The sequence below is a fragment of the Plasmodium cynomolgi genome, chromosome 9 (assembly GCF_000321355.1).
Source record: "Plasmodium cynomolgi strain B DNA, chromosome 9, whole genome shotgun sequence".
NCBI lineage: Eukaryota > Apicomplexa > Aconoidasida > Haemosporida > Plasmodiidae > Plasmodium > Plasmodium cynomolgi.
The window spans coordinates 760,899-771,749 of NC_020402.1; the positions used below are offsets into that span (position 1 = coordinate 760,899).

A 10,851-nucleotide genomic window follows, 5' to 3' on the forward strand; every position below is an offset into this window, starting at 1 on the left:
ATAATTTTTCTCCATCTCGAAGCAGTCGGTGTTAGAATATGTTCCCCTGCATGGGCAAAAAAAGGATACGTACAAGTGTATCGTCGAGATAGCCACGATTGTAAGCATGTGCAGCGCCATGTGATCGGGTCCCCTCCCCCCCGTACAGCAATACAGAAACGAACAGCGAACCCGAGAGAGGAGCGACCCCAAACGGAACAAGTACCTAACCGAGGGGCACTCGTTCGCGAGGCTTCAAAACGTGAGCAGCCCATTCGTGCAAAAACTTCGGCCGTACCCGCGCAGGAAATGTATAAAAGATAGCTAATAAAGAAGCAAACAAAACAGTGACAAGCGAAAGTTGCATCAAAGAGGCCACAACCTCTGGCGTGCCAAAGAAAGAAACATGAAGGAACTCATAGAGAGTGTGCTCCAGCTAATCGACCCAGATGAAGAAACGGAGGTGTACTTGCGAGAAAGGATAAACGATGAAAAGCACATAATTCAGAAAAAGGGGGTAGATTACTTGTACGACTTGGTCTCTACCTTCTCGGATGAAAAAATAAAGAAGAGCACCGTTGCAGATATTTTTAACAAACATATGAAAAGAGAAAATGGAGTAGGGACTGATGAGAACAAAAATGCGGATGATCAAAAACTCGCCAAAATGGTGAACTTAAAGGAATACTGGAAAAAAAATGATGTGGTAGGATATTATGATCCGTTTTTAGGGATACAGGAAAAACAAATTAATTACAATACGAGCATCCCTATCAGTGAAAGCATAAGAATAAGTAAAGAAAAAGAAAAACAAAGACAGAAACAACTGAACTTGTTTAAAGAATGGGTAAAAAATAAAATTAAAATTCCATCCCCTGTACGGGTACACAATTTGTTACACTGTTCTGATTCAAGTAAAAACAAAACGAAAATTGAAAAAATGTATGATATCCGAATTGATAATTTTACCCTAAGCATTGGACAAAGGAGTTTACTAACGGATACCACTCTAAAAATAAACGTCATGAATAAATATGGACTCATAGGAAAAAATGGAATCGGGAAAAGTACCCTCTTGGCGAAGCTAGCTAGATACGAAATTGAAGAAATTAAAAAAGATATATCCATAGCGTGTATTGAACAGGATTTATTTCTTGAAGATGTGACCGTGCTGGAGTGTGTTCTCATGGTCGACAAACTAAGACATGATCTGTTGACAGAATTGGAACGACTGGAATTAAAAAAGAGCAAGTCGGCTCTCGGTGAGGGATGTCCAAACGGAGAAACTAAGCAGGGGAATGCGAAGCAGAAACACGAGGAGGAAGGGGTGGACGAAAGGGGAGAAGGGGGCGAAGAGGACGAAAAAGACATCGACCTAAAGATACTAACCATTTATGAAAAACTGAACAGCATTAACTACTTAGAAGCGGAAAAGGAAGCCAGCAAAATTTTGTGTGGGCTAGGTTTTGACTCAAATTTGCAGAAGAAAAAAGTCAACTCCCTCAGCGGAGGCATGAGAATGAGACTCTGTCTAAGCCGCATTCTCTTCAGCAACAATGATATAATATTGCTAGATGAACCGACGAACCATCTGGATATCTACACCATACAATTTTTGATAGATTATATAAAAAAATTAAATAAGACGTGCATTATTGTCTCCCATGATAGAGATTTTCTAAATGAAGTTTGCACCGATATTATTCATTTTCATCAGAAGCAGTTAACCTATTATTCTGGAAATTATGACCAGTTTGAAAAAACTAGAGTAGAACATCTACTGCAACAACAGAGAGAACATGATTCCATCGAAATGAAGAAAAAACACGTGCAGAAATTTATAGACAGATTTAGGTGCAACTCAAAAAGAGCAGCTTTGGTCCAAAGTAGAATAAAACTTTTAAACAAATTACCTGTAGTAAATTTAGAAAAGGAAGAAACTCCATTCAGCTTTTCCTTTTTGGAACCCTTTTACACATCCAATGTGCTCATACGGCTCAAAAATATTTCCTTTAAAAATGAAATGTTTAAAAATTTACAAATAAAAAAGAACGCAAATATTATTATAGCAGATACTGTGGAAGACACGAACGGGAAAGTTAACGAGAAGTCACACAACGGCACCAAAGGGGAAGATGAAACTACAGCACGTAGCGATGATTATCAGTTTAGACATGAATTTTTATTTAAAAATGCTACCTTCGAAGTAGACATGGACTCTAGAATTGCCATATGTGGGGTTAATGGAAGTGGAAAAACGACATTAATTAAAATTATTTTAAACCTAATAGACACTTTCGAGGGGGAGTTACATGTGAGCAATAAGGCCAATATCGGTTACTACTCCCAGTATCATGTAGACAGCTTAAATCCCATCTTTAACTCCATTCAGCAGCTGCAGTACAATTATTCCAACAAAAATATAAAAGAAGAAGAAGCTATAAAATACTTCAACAAATTTAACATTCCGACGAACGTCTTATACGAACCAATTTATGTCCTTTCTGGAGGCCAGAAAAGCAAATTGGCACTAGCCATTTTGGCTTATAAAAATCCAAATATATTAATTCTTGATGAACCGTCCAATCACCTTGACATTGAATCTGTCCAAGCTTTAATTGTAGCCTTAAATTTGTACAAGGGAGGACTCATTATTATTAGTCACGATACGTATTTGATAAAACATGTAGCAGATGAAATATATCACATAAACAACCTAACGAAGGAGTTGATTAAAATTGACTATGACTTCGATAAATATGCCAAGTTGCTCCTGGAAAATAAGATATAGTGCATTTGTTTAAGTTTTTTTATCGAGCCCATTTTCGGCAACACGCATGGTTGTGCATGTGACAATGTGCAATGTGCGTATGGGCATATGTCACCAAACTGATCACCACTCTTCGCATTTCGTTTTTTTTTTATCAAAATAAACACTGTAATTAACAATTTAAACGAAACTATCGAATTAGTCTCTGGGTGAGGCAAAAGTCATACGGAAAAAAAATAAAACACGTGGAAATTTTTATGCAGGTTGAAAATAAGACACAAGGAAAACAAGTCCACATTTAAATGTGCGCATCCGTGCGAAAAGTATTCATACGTAAATGTTTCACTACGGTGAAAAAAAGCTTATACAACTTTAAAATTTTACACGAATTAGGGCGAAGCGGAGCAAATTGCCGCTTAATAAAAACATGAAAAAGTAAAAATAAATGGCAGTCACGAAAAAAAAGGATTTATTAACTTATCACGGTGCATGTTCAACGAGTTAACAAATGGGGTGGGGATCTGTCCATTTACGCATAGTGTGCAGACAAAAAAAACGGCACACAATCGAATGTTAAAAAAGCAGCAAGAATGAGTGTCCTGTGAAAAGTTATCTAAAGTGTAGGCCCCCTATGCAATACGGAAAAACATAAAATAGGGAAGCTCCCAAAGCATGAGCTTTTTATCACGCCATGCCTAGGTCTCAGCTTTACATTGCTATTTTCACATCATTTTTGATGTTCCCCCGTTTGGTGACCATTAATTAGTGTTCACTGCAATACTGTCTAATTTCTTCATAATCTACGGAGCACTTCTCCCTAATTTCTTTATCACTGGAAAACTTAAGGAGAAAGTACTCCCTTATTTTATTTACGTCATTGGCAAAATTGTAAAATACGCGGAAGTTCCTTTTGGACATTTCTTCGTCGCAGCTTTTAAAGTCGAGATAATTGTTGTCATTCAAGGGCGAGTTCACGTTACCCCTAAAATAATCGATAACGTACTGAAAGAACCCTTTGCTTTTTATCTGAACGAAATTTGACACATTAATGAAATTCTCCATTTTGCGTAATTTGCTCATCCTAAATGTGTCATTGCGCAAAGTTCTCTCTTTTGGTTGCTTTTTCTTAGCCAACCGAGAATTCGCTGCCAGTTGCACACTTGACAATTTCGCAGGCACCTTGTGGGAATAATTGCACATGTATGAGTTCTCATTGTCAACTTGGTCGCTTTTGCTAGAAGACGCGTGATCTGCTTTATATTCCTTAAAAATTGCCTTCTTGGAGTTTTTTAAAATAGCGTTCATTTTATTCAAAATTATTTTGGGGCAATTAATTAATTCATCGAATATTTTTATAATTTTGTATTTTTTGTCAAAGCACTCCATTCCAGAGGTTAGCTGATCCGTTATGGATGCATACTCTTGGTCGAACGTAAATATGGTGTTATTTATGATATAATACTCCTTCATGGATTCCAGCTTTTTCACCATATCAGACATTCCAATGTTCATCAGTTGAAATATCACATATTTTACAAAGGTGCATATATGTGCCTCCAGTTTTTCAACATCCTTGTCAAAACTCTGAATAACAAAAAGCAATCCACTTAACCCATAGCGCGTGAAAAATGGTTTTACTTCAACCATGTTACCATCATTATATCTTAGTTTAGAAACTTTAACAAAGTCGGATGATATTAAATCAACGATAATGTTAATTAAAACATCGCTTAACATACTTTCTGATTCGATTGTGTAGGACACTATTATTGAACTGCTCCCATTTTGAGACATATTGGGGATATTTATTTCTACATCTTCATTATGAACTAACTTGCTCGTGTAGTACGTGGACTCGCTTCGTCTTACAACTCCATTGGTCACTTTCTTTATGAATGACTCCGACAGGTTAACTAAGTATTCTATCCCTACCCCGTTGTGAGATATTTGAATGGAATCTGGTGCAAACGCCTGTTCTCCGAGCTTTTCTTGCGCGTTCAGCCTGTTATCTCGTTCCTCCCACTGTGAGGCACTGCCTTTATTATTCTCCTCGGCGTAAAGCATCAGACTAGATCTGTGCCAACCCCCATTGCCATTAACACTAACAGTAGCACTAGCATTAGTATTATCATTAACATTATGCCTCCTGCTATTCGGAACGCCGCTGCCCCCATTGTCAGCATTCTGGTCAGTGTAGCTAGTTGCATTTTCGTTCTCCTTTTCCGTCGTCATTGCAATATTTCCATATATAAATATGCTAACATAATTTCTATGAAAAAAATCAACTACATATTTGGTGTAATCCGTATATGAGGGATAAAAGAAGTATGCGCTTAAAAGGTCATCCATTTCTTTGTCCGTTGGCTCATATTGGTTAAATAAGGAATGCATAATTTTTAACGAATTTCCTGCTCCCAATTTTCTGCTACTTCTCACGTACATATTTAACTCATCATAAGCATCGGCAAATTCTTCTTTGGAGGGGGTTTCTTTCACTGATAAAAGGTCCCCTAGTTTGCTAAACAATTCTGAGAAATGATAGCTGTTAGTGTCCACGTGTACACTGTACGATTCTGCGTTCCGCTTGATATGTACATTTACCGAACAGCTAGCATAATCAGTGAGGAAGAGTTTTATTTTTTTCCTCAAAATTATAATGTGTATACGGGAAAAAATAGCTTCATAAAAAGTAATCTTTTCAGAAGGGAAATAAAAAATGAAATCCGCTTTTACTTTTGAAGCATCTGTTAGACCTCTTTTAAAATAAATATTGTACCCGTAGGATGATTTAATCAAACAAGGCATGCTATACAAAACGCTAGCTCTGAACTCATTCTTATTTTCCTCAGACACAAACATTGGTTTAGTGTCTGAAAATTCAAAGTTTTCTTTATTGTTGTATGGGACACAGAAAAATGATTCTTCATGTAAAGCGTTGTTATTGTCAAAGCTGTTGAAAGGGCAAACTTTTATTTCTGGAAGTGCAATATTTACATCGTTTGTAACTCCCCCTTGACCAACCAAATATGGATTTTCCCCTAAAGCATACGTTATGGTAGTGTTCGGAATTTGACCCTGGTTTGTTAAGCTGAATGCATCTACAACGTTTATAATATTTAAATTATCATTTCTAATTAGAGATCCTACCAAACTTGTTATTTTAATGTGATTGCGAAAGTCATTTTTATGCTTGTCTTCAATTAAACTATGAATGGTTAAAAGGGAAGATGGGTCATCAGCGTGAACTAGCAGTCTGTTCGAATAAATTACTAAATCATCAATGCTTACATTAACATTATCACTGTTAAAATTCAAATCGGTGACCAATGCCTTCTCCCTGTAATAGTCAAGGATGTATTTACTTATACCTTTATCTAAACTATCACGATCAAATAATTTGCTTATTTCGTTAACGAACACGTTGCATATGTGTATCAAATGAGCGAGGTTACTTTTCCCACTTTGTGTTAATTTTACCAATATTCCGAAATTCAAGTAGTATTTGTTACATATGCTGGTAACCTCCAAATCATAGACATATTTATTTTCCACAGATATTTTATAATAAAATCCGTTCCTTCTGAAGTCAGAAAATATTTCACGTAAAAATGTCATTGATCCAAACTCTTCAATCTTTTTACACAACTCAGCATTAGTTTTGGAGCTCCAGTATAGGTAAAGTTGATCCCCCCATTCTTCTTTTTTTATGATTTCAACATACCTGCTCTTCTGGTTTAAATCAAGCGAGTAATGAAGCTCATTCATAGATTGGACAAACGCAGCTTCCTTTTCATCTCGCCCCTCCATGTAGATGAAATTTGCATCATTGTAATTGTCTTTTTTCCCATTAAAATTTACCCTTTCTGATTCCATACGATTAATTTGTTTCTTTATAACATCCCCATCAATGGGGTAGCTCTCATTTTTTATCTTTCCAAATATGTGGGCAACCATATTTTCAACATCTTTCATGTTGTAGTGATCGGCAGTATTTACCTTGTTTCCTAGCAGTATTGTTAGTGACATATTTCTTGGCTGATAACATTTTTTATGAAATTCAGTCAAAATGTTTTTTATGCTTAGCCTATTCTTTAAAACGTTTTCGCACAAGGTGGTGTAATTTCCATTGACGAAAAATTTCGAATACTTAAAATCTGTGATGTACTGACTAGCAATTTTCAGGCAAGATTCAAGATTATTTTCTATAGACATATATTTATTATGAATTTCTTTAACTTCATTTTGTATATGTTCTTCACTAAACACAGGGTAAAACAAATTTTCTGCAAATAAATTAAGCAAATGGTAAATGTCTTCAGAATGGGCAGTTGCATAGTAACTAGTAAAAGATTCACTAGTATAGCTGTTATATTTTGATGAATACTTTCCCAATTCGCTTAAAACGCGTTGTGTTTCTTTTTTCAGATTTGTAAAAAATAGCATGCTGCAATAAGTTAGAAATTCCTGGAACTTCATCGAAATCGTCATACCCTCCGCAGTGAACCGATATGGAGAATCCCCCTCTTGAGGAATATTTATTTATTATTCCTAATACTTTAAAGTCATTACTTTTCAGCTTGAAGTATTCATATTCGTTTCTGTCTTTAGTACCTTTTCTTAAAGTTATCTTTTCGGAAAAGATATTTTCATTGTTTTTGTTTACTTTGTTTAAAATTTCATTTTCATCATATTCAGGAGAGCCATCATTTAATTTACCGTATGCGCTTTCATCGAATTGCACTGGTTTTATAATTTTCAGCATGTCTTTTTGGGAATTTGCAACGTGCGTACCGAATTTTTCTCCTGAATAGCTCACACTATGATCTTCAGAATGGGATACACTCTTAGTATTTGTATTTTTTACCTCTTCATTATTTTGTGAAACTTGCACACCATACTGATCACTATTGGAATTTGCAGGATGAGATATTTTTTTGTCATCTTCTCTTTTTTGGGCATTTTTTAATAAGTCTTTTTTTGCATTCTGATTCTCTTCCAAATTGGCACTTTTGAGTTCATTTTCTTTTTTAGCTAATCCTTCAGATTTTGTATCTAACCTGTTACTGGCCAAAATTGTGAGCTCATTCGATTGAACACCTTTATCAATGGTGTCTTTCGATATTTTACTCTTTTCATGGTTTGTTTGTCCGTTATCTAACCTTTTCGCGTCATTAGCTTCTCCATTATGATTTTTAATGTTTACATCTTTTTGCAGAGACTCCGATTTTTCTATATTCGTGTCACCTGTTTTTTGTAGGTAGTTATTTATATTGGGGGATCCCGTAATCTCTACACTTTGTTTTTCACTTCTATTTGTTAAATCATGATTATTAGTAGTGCTTGTGTTATCTCCCTTTTTGTTTACTTCATCCTTTTCATAATTTTTCCGTAACAGTTTATCATTCTTTAGTTCAACCTTTTCATTTTTAACGGACGCGCTCTTATTACTTGTGTCATTCTTCTGTGACGCAGCAACCTCTTTTTTGTTGCTATTCACACTTTCAGTTTCAATATCCTTTTGTGCTTTTTTACTCTGCGTGTTTTCCGATGTGTCTTCATTGGCAAAATTACGAAGGAATATGGATTCATTTTCTACATTTTTCCTTTTTTCCAAATTCTCTTTATTTTTGGCTATTGAGTCATAATTAAGCCCGAATAGTATTGCCCCTAATTCATCGTCGTTTAATCCATAGTTATTCTTGCCATTATTTAGCGCTTTTTGACAGCTTGAACATTCTTGATAAAACAGAAGTAACAAGAACAAGATGTTAATAACTGAACATTTTGTAATTGCCATTATATGTTTCATTGTATCTACACAAATTATTTGCAATTTTTTCTATTAAAAAATTGCACACAAGGCTATATTTGCTCATTTAAGCACTACAAGGAAACATCATGCATGTATTTTTCAGAAAATAACATGAACAGTGCAATAATTGAACATCTATTTACGCATAAATAATCCGGAATGTATATATTTCGCCCTATACTGAAGCTGCTTCAAGAAGGTTATATATACACATATAAACACAAAAATACAATAAAAAAAAAGGAATAAAAGTGCAAATAAAATGAAAATAAACGTGTCTACACTTTAGTTATAATTTTTTTTTTTCAGTCTTAATTATTGAAAATAAAATTATGAATGTTTATGCATTTTTTAAAAGAAGTAGACATTTTATACTTTTAGAAAATAAACAGCAGTTTGCTCATTTTGGAAGCTAAATCAACATGTAATATAGAATACAGTTATATCGTATATAGCGTATAAAAAAGCCATATATATGGAAATATGTATTTTACGAAATGAGCAAAAAAAAAAAAAAATATGAATATTTCACTTTTCTATACCCAAATGCACACACAAAAAATGGCTAGCTGTAATAGTATTATACCTTTTTCAATAAATAATATTTTTTTTTTATGAACCGTTCATGTATATTTTTAAAATGTGCACAGAACAGTTTAAAGCTAGTTAACGTTTTTGGAATGTCACACATCCTTTTTATTTATGTTATCACAATGTCTATAGCTATACAGCTATAATGTATGTAAAAAAAAAAAAATGACGTTTAAGTTTGGCACGTCAACTGAAGGAAGGATGCGTTAAACAATAACCTTCACAAATGTGAGAATGTCAGAAGCGAAAATATTGATTATTTTCTCATTGTTCTCACCAGCGTTCATATTTTTTGATTTCGGTTTTGTTTCTCTTTTGCAATTAACTTATACATGTGAATATCCTTCTTTTTAGACTGCATATTTTTTATGACGTTATTTTAAAAATGAAAGCACTTCATGCTTAAGTATTTATAGGTTGCCTTAGTGTAGTGGGACACATGGTTTCTTATGAACCAAAAATATACGGTTGAAATTTTCATGAAGAAAGTTAGTGAAACTTTATATGCTACCTTAAAATTGCAAATTCCGAAATGGTACCCTGTTCACATGTAACATTTTGGGGAGTAATTAAGAAAATTAAAAGTAGAACAGCAGATACTATTTCCTTTATTCATTTTATAAAACCATATTTTTCCTATACAAATTAATAACTTTTTTTTAGTGTTTAACAGAGAAGTGTGTTTTTTCATTTTGTGAAACTGAATGGAAATTTTTTCACGCTTCTTTGTATAAAGCTCCCTCACTTCAGTGTTCTATTCCATTAAGCAGACACATGAAAAAATACTTTGTTCCTAACCTTTGTTTTAAAAAAAATCCACCTATATATTTAAAACAAAAGAATTTAACAGATCACGTCTTCCTACACATTATATTTCTTTATTATTTGTTGAATTCATGGGTTCATTCTCTCATGTCATATGGCTAAAGTTTATTTTTTCTCAGCTGTTTTACATTTTTTTCAGTCAAATCATAAGATAAAAAAAACACACGTTTCATCATTTAAGAAGAAACTCCTAAGTTTTCTTGTGAGATTTCATTGAGGTATCCCTTTCGTTGATTATTGCACATGTATGGGCAAAAAATATTTATTCAAAAATTTAGAAAAGTAGTGAAATTAGTAGAAGCGTAAATCCACTTGGTTTATTTTTTTGTCTAATGCATAATTTATTGATATCCAAAGGTACACTTATTTTCTGTGAAAATGGTTCTAAGATTGATAAGACATGTGTTTTTCACACCAAACACAATAAAAAGAAAAGATTGTAATTACGTTTTTCATGATGTAAAAAAGAGAAATACGTCCAATGCGCTGTATCAAAAAAATGGGGTTATACGGTCATACAATGTATTTATAAAATCTTAAAGTGTCACGTCCGGGACATGCCGAATTCGTAAATGTGTATATATACTAAGAAAGAACTTTCTCTTGCGTATCTTTTAACAATTTATGTAGTGTTTCATATAAAGAATTTTTTTATGGATGTTATAAGGAAACACAAAAAGACAATGAAATAGAAAATATATAAACTAGATTTTATTCTGTTAAAGCATCTTTTACTTTTAAAACAATTAGAGATATTCTATAAATACTTAGAAGAATGGTCTAACATATATGTAATAAGCTGTGGACTCTTTTATTTATAGGCTTAAAGTCATACACATATGGGTAATGTCCATTTTACTTTATAAAATATGAT

General features: G+C 33.6%; 2 protein-coding genes across 2 annotated transcripts; one reads left to right on the plus strand and one right to left on the minus strand.

Moving 5' to 3' along the window:
- Positions 1–385: 385 nt before the first annotated feature.
- On the plus strand, positions 386–2,770 carry PCYB_092770 (ABC transporter; the record flags this gene model as incomplete). The annotated part of the gene is made up of 2 exons (XM_004222391.1): positions 386–598; positions 1,226–2,770. The coding sequence occupies 2 exons, from the start codon at positions 386–388 to the stop codon at positions 2,768–2,770; spliced, it is 1,758 nt and encodes a 585-aa protein (XP_004222439.1).
- Positions 2,771–3,511: 741 nt separating this feature from the next.
- PCYB_092780 (hypothetical protein) lies at positions 3,512–6,961 on the minus strand (the record flags this gene model as incomplete). Its single annotated transcript, XM_004222392.1, has 1 exon — positions 3,512–6,961. One exon carries the CDS (start codon positions 6,959–6,961, stop codon positions 3,512–3,514), a length of 3,450 nt encoding a protein of 1,149 aa, XP_004222440.1.
- Between the last annotated feature and the right edge of the window lie 3,890 nt (positions 6,962–10,851).